The following is a 20,963-nucleotide window of genomic DNA, read 5'->3' as shown; positions in this document are numbered from 1 at the left end:
CCATAACCATGCATATATCAATGTATCATGGAAATGCATACGAGTATGATGAAATGTAATGTTAAAAACCAATTCAATCCGAAACGGTACCACACATGGAATACAAGTAATATCGCAATAAGGCTACACAAAAAGCCACAATGGAATCACCATTCTCATCTCCATATCAATCAAGTAAAGCACCGCAATATCATAGTCATGATATAGCATTAGTCACGTATACTCAATGTCTCAAGTGGCAACGAGCACAAAAAAAATAAATCAATATAAGTCAACAACACAACGGGATGTGTAGCCCCCAAATCATACAACAAGGTCCAACCTAAGAAAATATCTAACCCAACTTGATACCCGCAGTTTATATGCATTCTCCGACAATATCATCTAAACATACGCTTCGCTAATCAAAGTCTCACCATAAGGTAAACCGTAACCTACCTCAATGCCGAACAGGTGTCACGAAATTTCACGCCAAAGCTTTTTCCTTCTGAAGTGCTTCCGTCAAGTTGCATCTCACGTTACTGCTTTGGTTTTTTGAAAGAGGGCAGAATGTTGTCCAGTTCTAATATCTCATTAATTAATGTAGGAATAAGCAGAGAAATATGTATCTTCTTTGCATAGCTAAAATAAATTAATGTTGCACCTATCGACCAACGTAAAGAGGTGAGTTGTGCAATATATAGTAAATCACAGTGTATGTCCATCAAGTTGAAGTGATATAATTATAGAGGACCGCATGTCCAACCGCACTCTTAAATTCTTAATTGGAATATTCATCAAACTAGTATAGAGCACCGCACTATAGCACCTTCCACTTGGAAATGCATAGTGGACCGTGGGTTCCACTAATGATAGCAATTCATCTCTTAAAATACACCAACCCATATTCTTGCTTGGTCATTTACAGAAAATTGTCAAAAAATCACGTGTCAATCATAGCAACTAACTTAATGCTTATCCCTCTCTCCATTAATTCCACAATTAATCTTTACTCTCCCGCTTTATTCCGACATTTAACCAATTGCACACATAATTAATGATAATAACAAGAAGTTATACGGTTTCCTACCATTAATCCGGTAGTTCTCATCTCACAATTTACCTATGGCTTGGACGAATTTAAATATATCTAGTAGAGAGAATTCTTAACTTATATTTCAAGAAATACTCTCCTTCAACCTTACTTTACTCGAAGAAATCTCTGAGTTGTATCATTCAGCTTTTGTTGGTGACGTTTTTGAATTAGCCAAAAGAGATTGATTGGTGCATAGATATATACAACCATTCGAACTGATTATCACTAAAAAGGGTCTCGTGACCGGCCCAACAAAAAAAGGGATTTAAATGGGTCTACAAAATTAATAACTTTATGCTTACCATTCATTTTCAAAACGTGTCCACTAGTACATAGCAATAGTCTTATGTTGCTGCATACATCCACTTTGTCCTCCACTATAGTACCAATGAAACCTTAATTTAATGCCTAGCTTAATGTAATGATAAAACATACCATGTGCTGTAATCCAACTCTTTTACAAAGCACAAATATTTTATCCTCTTGTGTACGCATGGAATCATGATGTGTACTCCTAATCCCTTTAATTAAAGAATGCCACATAACAATATATATAAATTTGTCATGCTAGTTCTTTGCCACGTTAGGGGGGTGACATCCAAAATAATTCATCCACTTAATCCGTAATCAAATAATTAACTTCCCACTAAGTTCATCAAATAACCATTTACGCATAATTAATTTCTTAAGCACACTTCACATACTTGTTAATTAAATAACCGAATCACCCGTTATCGCGTAGACTATAGAAAGCAAGATTAGACCACGAAAAGGGTGTTTTAGGAATATTAGGCCTAAAAGTGCTAAACGACCAAATGGGTCGTTACATTAGATACCAATTAAACAATCGCTCGTCCTCGAGCGACATGAGAGAATGAACGGCGCGGTTACTAAAGAATCTTTAATAGGACAATGCGGAAAACCTCTATGGAATACGCCATAAACACCTGCTCTTTCTCCTTACTAGTCGGAACTCCTCTAACTTAGATAAAAGACCTAATTTTCATATTTCCAAATTCAAAATTTTCCCCCATCCTCAGTTTCCGAATATAACCATTGCTTTTGTCAAAAATGTTCTAATCCTATATAACCAAACCTATGAACGTTATCGATAGAACCACACCAACCTTTGGACTACAATTTTCCTTAGAACCATACCAACCTTAGACTAAGACACAAACATTACTCACTCGAACTAACGTGAAAGTATTCTAAAAGATGACGTTAGTTGTCACACCTTCATGGGCAATTGACTTGGCAAAAGGTCATATTAATTCCTTCCCTATAGATAGAAATATATCATCCAACCATGTATATATATATATATATATATTTTTATTTATTTTTTTATTTTTTTTTTTTTTTACTCTCGTATTTTTTTTACCTTAGTGGAAAGTGGTCCCCATTTGTGGAACTATGTTCCATTAAAATGAAGACAAAACGTTGCTGCATATTCCTTTCATAAGTAAATGATCTTTCTTTTATAAATATGAATCCTTCCATATTGGATCTTGGGGTCCACTTCCATCATTAACTTCAATAATAGCCCTCTCATCTAAATATGTCACCTACATGAATATGACACATATGCCACTAGTTATTGCCACCAGATTCGTACATATATATGAATCATTTGTCATCCTACTACAATTATTAGATAATTCCTTGACCACAATCTCTTAAATTATAATCACTTAAGGCTGCCAACAAAACACAGCAACACGTTGTGGCCTTTTTTTTTTTTTTTTTTTTTTTCATCAAGCTGGCCACTATTCCTCTCATTATACCAAAAAAAACGTGGAAATAAAGATAATGATGGAATCCACTTTACACTTGGTTTTATTTGGCCCACGTCCACCACTTAGTCAATTAATCAATCAAAATGGTAAATTAGAACACTTATTTTATGTCATTCATGGAAATATTAAAGTTGACTGTAAGCACATGACGTAATTTACAAAATGAAAAGTTCTACCAAGGCTTAATACTATATTAATGGTTATAAGAAAAGATAAATGGACAAGAAAAGAGAGTTATCCGCTTGCCAAGAAAAGCTACGAACAGATGCTACAATTCTCCATATTCATAAAAAAAACAAATTGAACCCACAATCATTACTAATACCATCTTTGATATGAACACAATAACCTAACCTCTAAGAACATAGAGGATTAATTATATTACACCAAAAATCAATTATTGGAAGAAATCCTTACTAGCACAGTTGAGTTCCTAGAATTCTTGTTGGAACGTTTTCCAAAGCTAAAGATGTTGCTGCCAACGTTTCTACTCCTCTTAAAATAAACAACTCCCATTTGTGAGATAAAGAATTGGGCTCCATATAATGGACGTGAGCTAAACATCATAGCCATTACTTTACTATACTCTATTCCTATTCTAATGATAACTACTTGTATATATTTACATAATGACTTGTAATCACTGCCACTACACCACTATAAGTACATAGTCCCACTTTGTTGCCCATTTCCTTTAATTTCACGTGTGGTTGACAACAAGTTACCATTCTAGTTATAATTATTTAATTTCCTTCTACTTTTTCATCTTTATTTTGGAACATAATGTGCACAAAACAAGGGTAGTGACCTTGGCCCACTTACTTACTCCACTAATTCATACACAATTTCATATATTAAATCCTTAATTAGATTTCCATAACTTTGCGTTAATCTCTAAGAAGATAAAACAACGTTGCCTTAAATATAGATATATAAGTACGTACATATTCCTTGGTATTCTTTGTTTTGTTTGCTGAAAATTATTCATCATCCATAATGATATGTATTCCAAAGTTCAACAAAGTGTAGTGGCCAACCTCTTCCTTTTTACACGTGATCATCATAGGGAGACACACTTATACTTGTCCATGATATTCCCCACTATCACTTAATATCATAATTAGTCACCAAATAATATACTTGTCCTAATAATGCCAAGAACTACTCCTCCCTTCACACGTTGAGAAAGGAGTAGATATATATATGTATATATATAAAACGTGGCTGCTTACTCAATTAAAACTATTTCCCAACTTCTTATAACGTTTCATCCACTAATTGTTGTCCAACAATTTAGAATTAATTTGTTCGTTAAATGACCACTCCACTACATCTATACCCTATTCCCACCTTTTCATAATTATGTTCCATCGCCACCAACCTTTAGAAAGGAAAAGTCATAGCACTAATCCATTAATCAAATTATTTTTATCCTTTATCCCCACTACAATCCAACATTAATAACAAAAATGCCCAGCTGTTCCGTCTCGTTTCTCATGCCAACTGATCCCAGAACTCACTTTTGATGCTTCCAACGGATTCCTTGTGAAATTTCACTCAAGTTAGGCTTTTGAATCACTTAATTTGACCTTATAATGAATGAGATATGGTGGTTTCAAGTTTTGGAAAGAATGCAGATTTTTAATACGAATTTCAGTAGCAATTTCGCAACTTTTAAGCAAAATTACACCAGAAAAACCAGCAGTGAATTCCATTAGTAAAATTGTCATATCTAGAAACCGAACTTAGTCACGCATCTAAATTAGGACAACCCATTCCTTCAATGCAATAAACACATGTTGGAAACAACCGTTCGCGCAAGAATTTAAGGATGAGTTCCCATCATCCGTAGAAGTAAAACGAGAGAAGTTCGGATACCAATTGGGATCAACTAGATACCAATTTGAATGAAGTAGCACGAAATAATGAAAGAATCTGAATTTTCCTAGATGTCCCATAGCCTCCCAATTATAAGTGTGGCGCGCAACACACCCATAAGTAGGACTCTACTAGACATTGCTCTTGTACTTATAGACCGGGTAACCTAAGCTTTGATACCAACTTGTCACGACCTATTTTCACTAAGTCGTGCGGGCACCTACCTTCCCACCTCGGTAGGCGAACCCTTATTCCAACAATCAAAAATATATAAATAAGCGGAAGAAGATAAAATAACGTAAGTCTCACGATAATAATATAAAGATATATAGAAATAATGAGAATCAACCCCAAGATGTCGGTCGTCATACAAAGAGCATCTAACTAAATACTATAAGTCGAATCATAATAATACATAGTAGCCTAAAAGATCATGCCCTGAATGAAACAAGACATAAGGATAAAAAGAGTCACTTCCGCATCGATCGTCCTCATGCTCATCTGAAGGACTCGAATCGAAATCCTCGAATATTAGCCACGAAGAGTAGAAATCGATCTCAACAGTACTCGCATTCATAAAAGAATGCAGCAAGTGTAGTCGCACAAACAACAGTACCGGTAGGTATCGTAGGCCGACTAAGACTAGATAACGTATATAAAGACAACAAGCAAGAAAAACATATAAACCAACAAGTACAAGTCAATATGAATCCATATCCACAGAACAAGTCATCTTTTATGTTATAGCATCTAAACCCAATTGTGCCAAGTCTTAGTATAATCAATCCGAATCAGTACATCGCGGTAGTATCACAACAATCAACGGGGAACCAAGATACAATGCAATGCAACAATGTATGTATGATGAATGCAATGCATATGCAGCTTTGTACAGCATGTCACGGACGGAATAACTCCACATCTCGGCGATCATGACCCATGGGGGACCCGCGAAATCCATGTACCACTCGCTCCTGAAAATGACCTCGGATCACGAGCATACTCTCACAATCCCGATAAAGACCTCGATCATCGTACACTCCATAATTCCCATGAAACCTCGGGCAACGAACACTCATCTCTCTTTTACCCTCTCGGCAAAGACCTCGGAGGCTACACTCTCTCACATATCATCATTAGTGCCATAACCATGCATATATCAATGTATCATGGAAATGCATATGAGTATGATGAAATGTAATGTTAAAAACCAATTCAATCCGAAACGGTACCACACATGGAATACAAGTAATATCATTAATAAGGCTACACAAAAAGCCACAATGGAATCACCATTCTCATCTCCATATCAATCAAGTAAAGCACCGCAATATCATAGTCATGATATAGCATTAGTCACAGATACTCAATGTCTCAAGTGGCAACGAGCACAAAAAAAATAAATCAATATAAGTCAACAACACAACGGGATGTGTAGCCCCCAAATCATACAACAAGGTCCAACCTAAGAAAATATCTAACCCAACTTGATACCCGCAGGTTTATATGCATTCTCCGACAATATCATCTAAACATACGCTTCGCTAATCAAAGTCTCACCATAAGGTAAACCGTAACCTACCTCAATGCCGAACAGGTGTCACGAAATTTCACGCCAAAGCTTTTTCCTTCTGAAGTGCTTCCGTCAAGTTGCATCTCACGTTACTGCTTTGGTTTTTTTTGAAAGAGGGCAGAATGTTGTCCAGTTCTAATATCTCATTAATTAATGTAGGCATAAGCAGAGAAATATGTATCTTCTTTGCATAGCTAAAATAAATTAATGTTGCACCTATCGACCAACGTAAAGAGGTGCGAGTTGTGCAATATATAGTAAATCACGGTGTATGTCCATCAAGTTGAAGTGATATAATTATAGAGGACCGCATGTCCAACCGCACTCTTAAATTCTTAATTGGAATATTCATCAAACTAGTATAGAGCACCGCACTATAGCACCTTCCACTTGGAAATGCATAGTGGACCGTGGGTTCCACTAATGATAGCAATTCATCTCTTAAAATACACCAACCCATATTCTTGCTTGGTCATTTACGTAAAATTGTCAAAAAATCACGTGTCAATCATAGCAACTAACTTAATGCTTATCCCTCTCTCCATTAATTCCACAATTAATCTTTACTCTCCCGCTTTATTCCGACATTTAACCAATTGCACACATAATTAATGATAATAACAAGAAGTTATACGGTTTCCTACCATTAATCCGGTAGTTCTCATCTCACAATTTACCTATGGCTTGGACGAATTTAAATATATCTAGTAGAGGAGAATTCTTAACTTATATTTCAAGAAATACTCTCCTTCAACCTTACTTTACTCGAAGAAATCTCTGAGTTGTATCATTCAGCTTTTGTTGGTGACGTTTTTTTTGAATTAAAAGAGATTGATTGGTGCATAGATATATACAACCATTCGAACGATTATCACTAAAAAGGGTCTCGTGACCGGCCCACAAAAAAAAGGGATTTAAATGGGTCTACAAAATTAATAACTTTATGCTTACCATTCATTTTCAAAACGTGTCCACTAGTACATAGCAATAGTCTTATGTTGCTGCATACATCCACTTTGTCCTCCACTATAGTACCAATGAAACCTTAATTTAATGCCTAGCTTAATGTAATGATAAAACATACCATGTGCTGTAATCCAACTCTTTTACAAAGCACAAATATTTTATCCTCTTGTGTACGCATGGAATCATGATGTGTACTCCTAATCCCTTTAATTAAAGAATGCCACATAACAATATATATAAATTTGTCATGCTAGTTGCTGCCACGTTAGGGGGTGACATCCAAAATAATTCATCCACTTAATCCGTAATCAAATAATTAACTTCCCACTAAGTTCATCAAATAACCATTTACGCATAATTAATTTCTTAAGCACACTTCACATACTTGTTAATTAAATAACCGAATCACCCGTTATCGCAGACTATAGAAAGCAAGATTAGACCACGAAAAGGGTGTTTTAGGAATATTAGGCCTAAAAGTGCTAAACGACCAAATGGGTCGTTACAGAATAGTATGTTCAACAGTTAAATAGTTGTCAACATTAATAGTAATCTTTAAAAAAAAAAAAAAAGCTGCACATTCATTTCACAAAATTATAATCCAACATCAATCTAGTACATCTAAAACAACAAATTAGCTACTAAAGAAAAAAAGGAACAAAAACATCATTTATCCTAACACAATTGTTCAAACATCATGAACATCAACAGTGTTGTAATCTATCTCAGTCCTAATTCGTCTTGGTGGAACCTCACTATCACTCTCAGCATTGTTGGCCAACTTGACTTCAGCGTATCATGACAAAAGAGTGTCATATCTCATACGCAGCATATGTGCATCAATATTATCTGGTATTCTCCCAGCTGTTGGAGGACGTTTCAACATGAATTTAGATCCCTGAAAAAATAATTAATAATATGAGAACAAATACACATCGTATACTAAAAAAATACATATGACTGAATATTAAAAAAAACACAAAAAAACAAATTACTGGTTCTTAAAATTTAAAAACCACAACACAAAATAAACATACATACTTTAGAAAAAATGTTCCCATAAGAAGCAAGGTAAAAAAACAACCAAAAATACATAAACAGCGACATGTATATATTTAGACCTAAGTTTTATTTCCAGAAAAATAGACATACGTCTAATGAAAAAAATCTATAAAATATGAGAAAATACTGGATGTCAACAAATACACAAATACATAATAAAAACTGAAAAATACAACATCTATTCTCGCAAAAACATACGAGTCTCACAACTAAAAAAAATCAACACATACATTCATATAGATTAACGTATGTGTTTAAAACATAAATATAAACTGAAAACTAGATAAATCCGACATCAACATGAAAATCAAAAAAAGAATAATCAAAACATACATTCATAAAAAATTACGTATGCGTTCAAATACATAATCAAAAAATGAAAAAAAAATTGAAAAAATACTTGATTCTTCACTGATAATTTTGTCACGGTAAATCTTCATCAACAACGCATTCTTCCTTTTTTTAGCGAATCAACTTCGCATGTATTTCTCTTCTCCGATGTTGTAATCTCGTACATACGTAGTTGAAGACTCGCTTTTCTCTTAGGATCATGTATTTTCTTTGATCTAATCTCAGCATATTCTTTCTCAGCAGAAGCTGCATCAACATTGATTTTTTGTTGAGAAATACCCAAATCAAAGGTCGAAAAATCTAAATTTTGAACACTACGTGTTATACCTCTAGTTACTCTCCTATTAGGTGTGGTTTGATCAGCCATTAGAATAATGATTTAGTGATTAACACCTGAAAATTAAACTTTGATTTAAGTTAAAATTATAAGAACAGAAGCATTAAAAAACGAAAATTACACAAAATATATAAAAATACTTACACAAATACACAACCACCCGAGAATTTAGGGCACATAATCGTGGTTGAATCGTGGATGAAACGTGATTGAAGGTTGAAAGTAATGGAAAAAAACTGAAGAGACAAAAACGACTAAAAATTTGAGTAATTAAAGAGAGAGAATCCTAATTAATGTGTAAGTATGTAAGTGTACCGTTAAAAAGGGGAACAGGGATTAGGCAACGTGATTCTAGGTGTATTTGTGTATGTTTTACCTTTTTTTACCATGGTAGTTATAATTGATAATATTGAAAAGTTTTAAATTATTATTAATAATAAAAACAAATGGTAGTTATGTTCATTAAATATGGTTATAAAGAAGCTATGGCAAGTAATTTTTACTATATGTTTTTTGCCCCTGAGGGAGCATAAGATGAGCCCAAATTCAAAAAGGTCCATCCATAAAAAAGAGAACCGTGGCCTAAGCCCAAATTTTAACGGGCTAAATCTCACCAAACAAACAACTGAGGCCCAAATTAGAATGCTTTAAAACCTTGGCAAAACCCTTCTCCGCCGCTTTGCTCGCTCATCATCCTCCTCCTGCAGCAACAGCTCCTCACAACTATAATCCAATGGTACGTTGTGTTCATGAATTATGAAATAGTTTTTTTCTGCTAATCTAAATGACTAATTTGTGTTTATAATGCAAACTTCAATTTTCTGCAAATCTAAATAACTAATGTGCATCTACTAATTTGTGTTTATGATGTAAGAAACAATTTTTCCTGCAAATCTAAATGACTAATTTTGAACTTATTGATTTGTGTTTCAATGTAAGAATCAAATTTCTGCAAATCTAATTGAGTAAGAGCCCGTTTGGATGGGCTTATGACTTTTGACTTATTTTTGTCATTTTGGCTTAAAAACAAGTTACTCGGACTCTTCGAAAGTGTTGGCACACCCGTGTCCAATCCTCCAAAAATACACTACTTTTGAAGGATCCGACACGCACCTGACGACATTTTAGGAGAGTCCGAGTAACTTAGCTTAAAAACACTTTTTTATTTTACCCAAACACTACAAAAAGTGCTTAAAAGCTATTTTGGCTTAAAACCACCTAAAATAAGCCAATCCAAACAGGCTATTTGAACCCATTAATTTTATGTTTATGAAGTAAAGAGTCAATTTTTTGCAAATCGAAATGCCTAACGTGTGGCCATTGATGTCCGTATATAAAGTAAGAATTGGTTTCTTAACATATATATAACTCACTGATGCACTCATTGATGTGAACAGGCGTCAGAGAAGAAGTTGAGCAACCCAATGAGGGATATTAAGGTTCAGAAGCTAGTCCTTAACATCTCCGTCGGTGAGAGCGGAGATAGACTCACAAGGGCAGCCAAGGTTATTCTACTCCTCTATGGTGTTTAATGCTGCTTTAGAAATTGATATTTATTGATGTGAAACTGAAATCGGTTGTGCGTTTGTTTTCTACTTGTAGGTCTTGGAGCAACTAAGCGGCCAATCCCCTGTTTTCTCCAAGGGTGAGCTTTTTGAACCTTCAAATTTGTTCCCCTTTTCTCATTGCTGATATTTAGGCACCTTCATGTGAAATGCATTGTCGGTACTTGGGAGATGTGGTCTAATTTTCATAAAGTTGATTAGAGCTGAATCTTGTAGTGTTCTAATATAGGGAGGGGCAGATTTTTTGAACCTTCAATTTGTTCCCCATTTCTCATTTATGATATGTAGGCACCATTGCGTGAATGCGTTTTCTGTACTGCGGAGATGTGCTTTAATTTCCATGAAGTTGTGTAGGAGTGGAATGAAATGGACCTGATAAGAGCTGAAATAAATTGGATTCTTATAGCGATCTAATAGAGGTTGATGTGTAGTTAAGTGTAGGGGGTAATAGTGTTATCCTATATGAATAGTGAAAACTGGCCTTGTATGTGGCGCAATGGATATGAAGGATTCATGTAGTATATCCCAACTAGTTTGGGATGGATGGAGGCTTATTAGCTGTTTTGGTGTTGTGATAATGAAACTTATTTACACACTTAGCATGAAGCAACCAATAATTAATGGTTTTTATACTTCTTTTGTTATGTTTTTCTTGACCTATATATGGGAGGAACTTTCAGTTTGTAATTGTTAAATAATACCTGGACTTTTACAAGACTCAAATAATCTGGTGTTTATCAATGATACATTTGTGCAGAGGCAAATAAATTAATCCATGATTTGTTTTATTACATTGCTTGTTGACTTTAACTGATGAAATGGTTATCCCTCATTTCTTCATTGAAGATGTTTAGTTTCCTCTGGTGTTTGTATTGTTATCTTTGACAGCTAGGTATACTGTGCGATCCTTCGGAATCAGACGTAATGAGAAGATAGCTTGCTATGTCACTGTCAGAGGAGAGAAAGCTATGCAACTCCTTGAGAGTGGATTGAAAGTCAAGGAATACGAGTTGTTGAGAAGAAACTTCAGTGAGACTGGATGCTTTGGTTTTGGTATTCAGGAGCACATCGATCTTGGAATTAAGTAAGCACATTGTTACTCTCGCTATATATCATTATTTGGAGTAGTTGCAGTCTACCTTTTATTTGGAGTATTCCACATTCTACATAATTAGTTGGAAGTGCTGCTCATTAAGCTTTAAATCATGTTGCTGGAACTGCATTAAACATAAGATAGTTCAAGGTTAAGGATATAGGAGTGGAAAGGCAAGAACTCATGAAAAGATATTTTAACACGACTGAAAAATGGGTTTTAGGAATTGTTAGGTGGACAAATGGATATTGATAATATGGATATCCATATTACCCATCTGGATATTCATTTTTAGCGGATAATATCCATATTTGATCCATTTTTATATGGTCAGTTATGCAACCCATATATAATAGGTCGGATTGGATGGTTAGCCAGCCCTACATCATACTATATGAGTGTAGGATATTATTCGTCAAGCTCTGTATTTACGCCTGTACAGCGATTGTGTTGTTACTAATTCGATAGACATCCTCTTCTTTTATCTGTTTTATAGGTATGACCCTTCAACCGGTATCTATGGTATGGATTTCTATGTTGTGCTAGAGCGCCCAGGATACCGTGTTGCTCGTCGTCGTAGGTGCAAGTCTCGTGTTGGAATTCAGCACAGGGTAACAAAGGATGATGCAATGAAGTGGTTCCAGGTCAAATATGAAGGTGTTATCCTTAACAAATCCTCAAACATTTCGTAAGTTGAAATCCACTGTTGGATCAGTTTGTCTCCGAGCAAGTTTTTTATGTTTTTTGTAGACCAACATTCAATACTCTTAGACGAGTTAAAAAGTTTTGGAGATTTTATGTTATTGTTAAAAAGTTTTGGAGATTTTATGTTATTTGGTATCAGGATATGTTTGTTTGTTTGTTTTCGTTTTGGCTATCAGATGATTTTAATTTTGACCTCCTTTTTGATGGTGAGTTCCAAATGTTGCAAGGAATCCAAGATCTGTCTCACGAATATGCCCTGATTAGTAAGAGCGTCGGCTCGAAACATGGTTTATTTGTCCTTATATGGCTATTTTATTCTTTTCCGGACCCCGCGCATAACGGGAGCTTAGTGCACCGGGCTGCCCTATTCTTTTCCTGATAAAATTGGATTGATACAGAAAAGATTAGCGTAGCCCCTAACATAAGGATTTGTGCAGCCATAGATTGTTTTTATTGAGAGAAGTGAATTTTTATGCAATTTTGATGCGAGGATCGATATATGTAGTTTTATTCACAAATCATACTAATTAATAAGAAATATACCGGGCTTTAATTGCTGGGAAAAATATGTTATTTGTCTTGCTCTTAAACCCAATCATGCTTATTTTTGCAATATGTCAAAAATGGAAACAAAAGATGAATACAAATCCCATAGGCATTATCTTGATGTACATAGCCAGCAACCCAGCACAATCTTGGTCCTCTTCTGTTAACGGATCTTGGTTTTACTGATCAAAGAACAATTAAGTGTTACAGTAAGTTATTCAATCAGTTAAAAGAGACAATCAAATTAATGATTTTGAATGCGATAAATAGATTTTCTATCAGAGTCTCAAGGTGTACTGGACGACAGAAAAATATTGTCATATTAAAGCACTAATATACAGGGAAGGAAGAAAAAAATCTTTTCACAATGGGGTTTTTGGGGGAAAATGGTTTCAACATTGATTCTTTACAATTTGAAATAGCAAGATAATTTTACCTTTTTTTCTTTTTTTTCTTTTTTCTTTTTTGCATTTGTCAGATTTCTTGTGTGTACAAACAAAGTTTTTGTGTTATATAGAGATTTAGCATAAAACTAAAGAGTATTTGTAATGATGCTAATTGTTCGTTTTCGGAGTGGATACACTTCTTATGCAATAATGAAGAATCAACTAAATATAGCTGCTTCACCCATAGCTTAAATAAAAGTAATAGGCGGATATATAATTCACATATAATATGTTGATAATTAGTATATAATTTATGTATATCCGCTTGTAAATTAATAAATTAGTAAATCTGGTCGACTATTTGGGTAAACAGTCATCCCAGATATATCTGATTCAATAATTTTTTCTCTGATGGCTAAAGATTGCATCTGTATACCAGTTAAGACTTATTCGTAGTGCAACAGGATTTACAATAAATACCACATCAGGTCAATTCCTCAACTCATTGTTCTCTTTTCTGCGGAACATATATAATATTAATTTGAATGGAAAAGCTATAATATTAATTTGAGATATAATTAACGAAGAAGATCTTGACTCATTCTTCTTTTATAATCCATCTATCCCTCCATTTTTTTTATGTCATGTATTGATTTGACACACACTTTAAGGAGTTATAAATAAAATGACAATTTTACTATACTACCCTAATTATTACTAAGTTATTTGATTGTTAAAATCAATCTAACATACTTTAAAAATTGTTCATCCACTGCAATTTCTTGAAATTTCCAACTAAATAATTAATAATAAGGGTAAAATAGGTATGAAATTGTAAATTATCTCTTGATTTTTTAAACTGGACAAATAAAAGCATACATCTATTTTTAATATATGAGACAAGTATAACATGGATGGAGGGAGTATACAACATCGATTTTTGGGGAATAATTACTGAGGAAAATTAACCAATAATATTATGACACCCTTATTTTCCTTGGGAGCAACTAGCAAGCAACGGTGTATCTGATTGTTTAGTCAAAATTTAATATAATTAATTCAACAAAAGAAGAATCACATTATTTTGTAATCATCATTATTGATGATATTACCCCATATTCCAGTCCTAAATTGAATTAATTAGTGTTGCCACTACGGTTTATCCTTTCAGCTCTGGCCTAAATCGTTACTAGAATCCTGTTATTGTTTTATATTGTACTTATTATGCTGGAATTAGTTGCCCAATAATCTTGGTTGGTAATAAAAAATAACAAATAAAAATAAAAAAACTCAACAAGAAAAAATTGATGTTGGAATAAATAATTTGAGCCACGTACCAACTTTATCCTTATCATTTTAGGAGTGAAACATGCTCTAAAATCTTAAAATGGAATCACTTTAATTAGGGAGAGCAACACCACCCAAAGTAGCATTTTGTTGCAAGAATTCAAATTAATCAAACTCCAAAATGAATATTAAACGCCAGACACGAGATGTAACACCAAAAAAAACGCAAGTACAAAATGTTTAAAATCCTGATTAATTTGATCAGTCTTTCACATTATCTCACCCTTACCTAGAAGCTAAGTGAATTCATATAATAATACCAAGATGCCATTATCAACCCTTCTTACTAACAGAAAAAATTGGATTTAGCTATAAAGTTCACCGAGGATCTGTTTTTAAATAACCGTAGGTAACAAAATTTTCAATTCGTTGCACAATAAAATTAGCACAAATTTTACTACTTAGCTATAGAATTTGTCCGTCGTTAATTTATATTTTTAGTCGTATTTTAATGTAACTAATGTTTAATATAATAAAGTAGCCAACTTGATATAAAATCAGAGGCATAGCCACATACAATGAAGGATGATCAGTTGAAAATCCGTCTTCAAAAAATTATATTGCATATACAAATTCTTTTTACTAATTATATATATCAAAAATTATTTTTTACACATGTATTTAATCTTGAACATCCTTAACGATATTTCTGGTTTCGGAACCGTATAAAATAATGTAATAAACATTGCATGGCTCATCACGTAATTAAGAGTAGGGGCCCTCTTAAAAAATGTCTTTTCTTGCATATGAATTATGAACACGGCACCCTTTGTCACGATTATTATGTCTTAATTGCTCCCACGTCCTTAATAAATATATTTTTGCCAATCTGTCAAAAAAACTATAACTATATATATATATATATATATATATATATATATATATTGTAAGCCAAATTTCATCACTCATCCTTCTTCCTTAGACAACAGCTCATATTTAAAGCCTTCAAAGTTCATACGTATTTCTTTCCCAAAGATAAATTCTTGATATTATTGAAGTATAAGTACCTAAATGAGATCAACAAGATTCCAACAATAGCTAGCTTTTTAGTTTTTGGTCATGGAAGGTGTGCTACAAAAAGATCCATTTTTTCATAAGCAAGACAATTCCAGGCATTCGATAAAATTGAAACACTGTAGAGAAGACTCTGCAGGAAATTCAGCTGAGAGTCCTTTAACTGGCGATGAAGTAGCCGAAGTTAGCATGTCATCACCTAGAAAATTCAGGTTTGTAAATTCTTAATACTTTTTATGTTTATTTTTTTGGGAGGGGGTTTCACAATCAGAAAATCGGTAATTTGCGATTGAATCTGTCTGAATTTGACTCGTCAGTAATGTTCTCGACAATTTTTCTATCGAAAACTAGTATGACAAACCAAATTCCGACAGATTCAACCGGAAATTGGCGATTTTCTGATAGTGACTATGATGTATGGATGAGTGGTGATATATATAGGAACTGAATATGTTTTAGTTTTTGAATTATTGTAGTAAAAGAGGAGCAAAGAAAAGAGTAATATCAGTGCCAATTAGGGACTGTGATGGATCAAGAAGTAATTACAAAGGGGAAGTTTATCCTCCATCTGATTCTTGGTCTTGGAGGAAGTATGGCCAAAAGCCAATTAAAGGATCACTTTATCCCAGGTAAATTAATGTTTTGTTCAATTTAATTCCTGTTGAATTTCAGTAAAAGAATTACTCCCTCCGTCTCAAATTATTTGTCGTCTTTATGTTTTACCCGCTCCTTAAAAAAATATAAGTTAGGAGGTTTTGTTTGTGTGTGACTATTTTACCCTAACAAGATATAATCTATCTTCATTAAATATTTACTCTATTGAGGTGTTTGAAGTACCCAAAAAGAATTACTACTAATGATAAAATAGAAAGAAATAATTAATTTTATCTTGAACTTCTAAAAATGACAAATAATTTAAGATAACTATTTTTAGAAATCACAACAAATAATTTAAGACAGAAAAGTCGTATTCTCTGATAATGTTATCACTTGAAGCAGAATGCAAATTTCCAAATTCTTCCACTAATTAGCCATTATGGTAGAAGCTTCAGTCTGCTTTTTACTGAATATATATAGGTCTGCTGACTACTATTAAGAACTTAACAGAACTTTTCTCTTAGATGACATATGGAATGAATTTTTATAACTGAATTAACAATTAACCAAAAAAATCATTTCTGTTCAACATTTCTATGGGGTAAATTATGGTCGTGTGAAGCTTATTAGCATACATCATAAGTCATCATCACTAGAAAAATCAGAATTTTCGTCCAATGTTTCGCTCGAAAAGTCTGTTGGAAACAGTTGCGACGAGTACAATTTTAACGAATTTCCAACTAAAGGTCCATCGGCAATTCTAATTTTTTATAAATTACATATGACGATTCAAGTTCGTGATAGGCATAGGAGCTAACACATATGGAGAAGAGGCAGAGGTGGAGGCAGGATTTGACGTTTATGGGTTCGGAATTTTAGTTTTTAAAGTTAATGGGTTCTAAAGTAATAATTTAATTGTATATGCTCAATAAATTTCTTTACACAAATATAAGGTTTTGACTAAAGCTACTAGGTTCGAACGAATCCCCACCCGATGAGCGAGCTCCGTCCCTGAGAAGAGGCATCAACGCTAAAACCTAATGATATAATAAGCTAAAAGAGGTTAGTGTACATAAGTGTTGGGACTGAATATTCAGACTGAAGAATTAATTCAAACACACAGTGCAATCACATGTTTATGAAACATGAACTACACGAAATAGCCACAGTCTATAATAGCGGACCTATTGTAGAAGTTGGTTCTTGCTTTAAGAGAAGAATCTTCAATTGAATCCTTTGACAAGAACTTGAGAGTTAGTGAAAGAGAAGAATTTTCTATGTCAAGAGGAGAAAAGAATTTCAGCTTCTTTTCTTGTGCAAGAAAGCTTCTCCTTTAAAAGACTGAATAGACACAACTGTTTACCTAACCTTTTGCCCTCTTATAATTGAAATTCTAATTTAAATTATAAATATATAACTGATTATATATTTACTTACTTAATTAATATGAATCCGGGTTTGACCCACATGGGTGACCCGGTCCAATTTCCTTCAGAGACTCTGGAGTATCTATATAGTTAACGCCAGGGTAGTTGGTAACCTATGTGTTGGAGTTATTCTTTTATTTAGTGTGTGTACATATATATATATATATATATATATTTTTTTTTTTTGTGTGTGTGAATATTACCGTAACAACCAAATATAAATATGCTGAATGAAAGTGGCGGGAACTGTATGTTGCAACCTACACGACTTCACTCCTCTATAATTTGGAGTTATGAGTTCAGAATTTAATATTCGTTGAAATATTAGTAATTTTCATGCACATATATTAAGTTTACGTGTTAATACTAGGTTCAACTAAACCCAGTGACTACATAACTCCATCCGCATCTGCTAGTAATTACCACTTGCTAAGCATGTTCTTATTCCGGTAATAATGAGATTATCCACTTTGCCTACATTTAAATTATGTTTGTGCTTATTGTCATAAAGAAATACTTTATTCGATTTATATTATATTATCTATTTTTAAGGTATTTGTACATTTCTTAAAAGATATATCTAATTGCCTTAATTATAGAAATATTACTTTGTCTAAACTCTAAACTACTACAGTATTTGTTTTTATGTTTCCTTAAACTTCTTGCTTGATCACCATTCCATTGATTGAAACGTTGATACAAGAATTTAAAGTATCAATTTCTTTGCATTAATGGTTCCTAGCTTAGTGGGGTTCATGTCATTCATAATAATTTGGATTCCACAACATTAATGTGGATGTCCATAAACGAAGGATCGATCCATTATTGACATACTTCTATTCTTAACTATTATTAAACTGTCAATGCATGTTGCTGCTTTTTATATAGTATGGCCACTTGTTACATTATTACACCAACCCCTAAGTGACCAAGATAAGTTCTTCAAAAGATTAACGGATAAAAATGCAGGGTAAGAGTAGGATAATCAGCTTTTTTATCCACTTCGACAATCTCCTTTACTGATTCAAAATTTTTATTTGATAAATTCAATTTTTAAGTTCTTACTATCGAGCCCATTACATTTGCAATATTATTACTTTACAATCTATTATTTATTGAATTTTAATGACTCTTTATATATATTTTTATACTTCATGTCGAAAACGTTGATTTTATATTAACCCAATGCACATACTATACCTACGCATATATGGGATCAAGCTCCCTTCTTGGTTAAAAAGAACAAATCATAGTGCTTTCTTTAATCCACTAATAAAAAGAGGATCCATAAGATTTCAGAGTGCAAACTCTTGGTGATTTTGCATTTTTTTTTTTAATTTATAATTTTATGTTTGTATTCTGATTTTATAATACAAGTGAGTATTTTTAACTATTGTGTAATTTCATTCAACTATCTTGTTAAACATATATTTAACACCTTTAATCGTGTAAGTTACTTGTCACCTTCTGCAAGTACAAGTACTGAATAAAGCCGTCCACTTAGGTTTGAACACGATGAGAAAAACTTCGCCTAGAGCTTTTTATCTTTATTAAAATTTGAACCTAGCTTGATCTCCAATGACTTTTATTTCTTTTTTTGCTTAAACATGACTTTTATTTCATTTCATAATAAATTTGAGTTATATATAATGTAAGAAAAATGTATTACTACCAATGAAGTTTAATTTGTTATAGTAGGTCAGTTATCATTTTTACAATATAAGTCAACAATATTTATCCTATAGATCATTAATTTTCGATAATTACATTTGAAACAATTCGATCGTGTAGATACTTTTTTACATTGTAACTGCACAAAATACAAATTCTTCTATAATAATTAGATATACATAACTTATATCAGTTATTTTTAACATTATTGCATGTAATTCATGCAGAGGATATTATCGATGTAGTAGCTCAAAAGGTTGTCCAGCGAAAAAACAAGTAGACCGTAGCCACCATGACCCCACCGTGCTCCTTATCACCTATTCCTCCGACCACAACCACCCTCTTCTGGCGGCCGCCACCAAACGCCGCCACCCCACCACCACTTCTGCCGCCACTGCAACCACTCCAGAAGATCAATCAGCCATCTTCACCTACCAACATGACGACAACTTCCTAGAGATTAATGCTGGAGAGTTGGGTTGGTTCTCCAATGTGGGGTCCACATTGATGGAGAACACGTCGTCGCTGGTGGGGTCCACTTGGGTTGATGATGATATGGCACTAATGTTGCCGATTGGCGAGGAGGACCAATCATTATTTGGTGATCTCGATGAGTTACCGGAATGTTCGGTGGTTTTTCGACGGTATAGGGTGGAGTCGCTGATACACTCGGAGAAAAGGTTACAATAACAAGCCCCTCCCCGACCAAAGACTCAAGGGCAAGGAGGCGGCGATCAGCCATCCACTCTCAAGATTCATATTGATCAATAGATCATCGCGTCCTGCCAGTTTGCTGGGTGAGAAATGGTTCTCTTTTGCCAATAAACTTTCTCCGACCTTCCATTAACCTTACTCATAAAGGATCTTATGATCGGAAGAACTATCTAACTAAAGAAAAATAATGCTTTTTCACGTAGCCTCATATATATTTTCACATTAAAAAGTGGATTATCAAGATTATGCATAGGTGGTGGTGTCACATGTGGTGTCTTCTGATACGAAACATTTTCTTATGACAATTTTTTTGTTTTTTGTTTATATATGTAAAGATCTCGCTAATTTGGAAAGAAAAAAGGAGAAGATTTTTTATTTAGGACAAATACATAAATGATCATCCGAGTGAAACTATTGACACTGAATGGCCCAAGAAACTTAAAGACATTTTTTAGTCTTTTCAAAATAATTCCATTTCATAGCCTTTTTTCAACTAATTCCAGCACATGTATAGAAACTGTATCATTGTTGTATATAATATGTATAACTACCGTATATGTATAGAAAATGTATCATACATAGAAATTGTATCATTGTTGTATAGAATATGTACCCCTACAATATGTGTATAGAAAATGCATCATTATTGTATAATTTGTATATAATGAATGTATAATAAATATATAATCAACTTATAATCAGTGTATTAATGTATACACACTAATAATACGCATATACAATTACTATACACTATTTTACACAATGTATAAATGACGAGCATACATGAAAGAGTCGTCGGAAAATGGAGCGACGAGCAAGAGAAATTGGAGCAGCAGTAGCATTTGTTTCATCCCCAG

The 20,963-nt window shown here is 33.5% G+C and overlaps 2 protein-coding genes across 3 annotated transcripts in view; both read left to right on the top strand.

Moving 5' to 3' along the window:
• The first annotated feature begins 9,627 nt into the window (after window positions 1-9,627).
• The window catches only part of LOC132053325 (large ribosomal subunit protein uL5z-like), a 102,730-nt gene continuing 91,394 nt past the window's right edge, over window positions 9,628-20,963 (top strand). The window contains exons 1-5 of one of the 2 annotated variants that reach the window (XR_009414106.1): window positions 9,628-9,777; window positions 10,439-10,546; window positions 10,644-10,686; window positions 11,495-11,690; window positions 12,196-12,445. Coding sequence is in view for 1 of the 2 variants with exons in the window: in XM_059445296.1 (XP_059301279.1) it covers window positions 9,775-9,777; window positions 10,439-10,546; window positions 10,644-10,686; window positions 11,495-11,690; window positions 12,196-12,391 (546 nt within the window). In the remaining variant the exon portion in view is untranslated. Of the gene's footprint in view, window positions 9,778-10,438; window positions 10,547-10,643; window positions 10,687-11,494; window positions 11,691-12,195; window positions 12,503-20,963 lie in introns of those variants that run through there. The other variant, XM_059445296.1, reaches the window with a different exon arrangement.
• Window positions 15,564-20,311, top strand: LOC132053324 (probable WRKY transcription factor 65). Its single transcript, XM_059445295.1, has 3 exons — window positions 15,564-15,909; window positions 16,174-16,326; window positions 19,620-20,311. Exons 1-3 carry the CDS (start codon window positions 15,743-15,745, stop codon window positions 20,080-20,082), a joined length of 783 nt encoding a protein of 260 aa, XP_059301278.1. The 5' UTR covers window positions 15,564-15,742; the 3' UTR covers window positions 20,083-20,311.

Source organism: Lycium ferocissimum, chromosome 4 (assembly GCF_029784015.1).
Source record: "Lycium ferocissimum isolate CSIRO_LF1 chromosome 4, AGI_CSIRO_Lferr_CH_V1, whole genome shotgun sequence".
Taxonomy (NCBI): Eukaryota; Viridiplantae; Streptophyta; class Magnoliopsida; order Solanales; family Solanaceae; genus Lycium; species Lycium ferocissimum.
Note: the sequence above shows the minus strand (reverse complement) of the source record. Positions and strands in the feature narration are given on the sequence as shown.

What these genes read in the sequence shown, in the direction of transcription:
- LOC132053324 (XM_059445295.1), top strand. Translation starts at nt 15,743, where the DNA reads ATGGAAGGTGTGCTACAAAAAGATCCATTTTTTCATAAGCAAGACAAT. An exon ending in TCATCACCTAGAAAATTCAG is followed by an intron (nt 15,910 to 16,173) that starts GTTTGTAAATTC and finishes GAATTATTGTAG; the next exon opens with TAAAAGAGGAGCAAAGAAAA. An exon ending in AAAGGATCACTTTATCCCAG is followed by an intron (nt 16,327 to 19,619) that starts GTAAATTAATGT and finishes TAATTCATGCAG; the next exon opens with AGGATATTATCGATGTAGTA.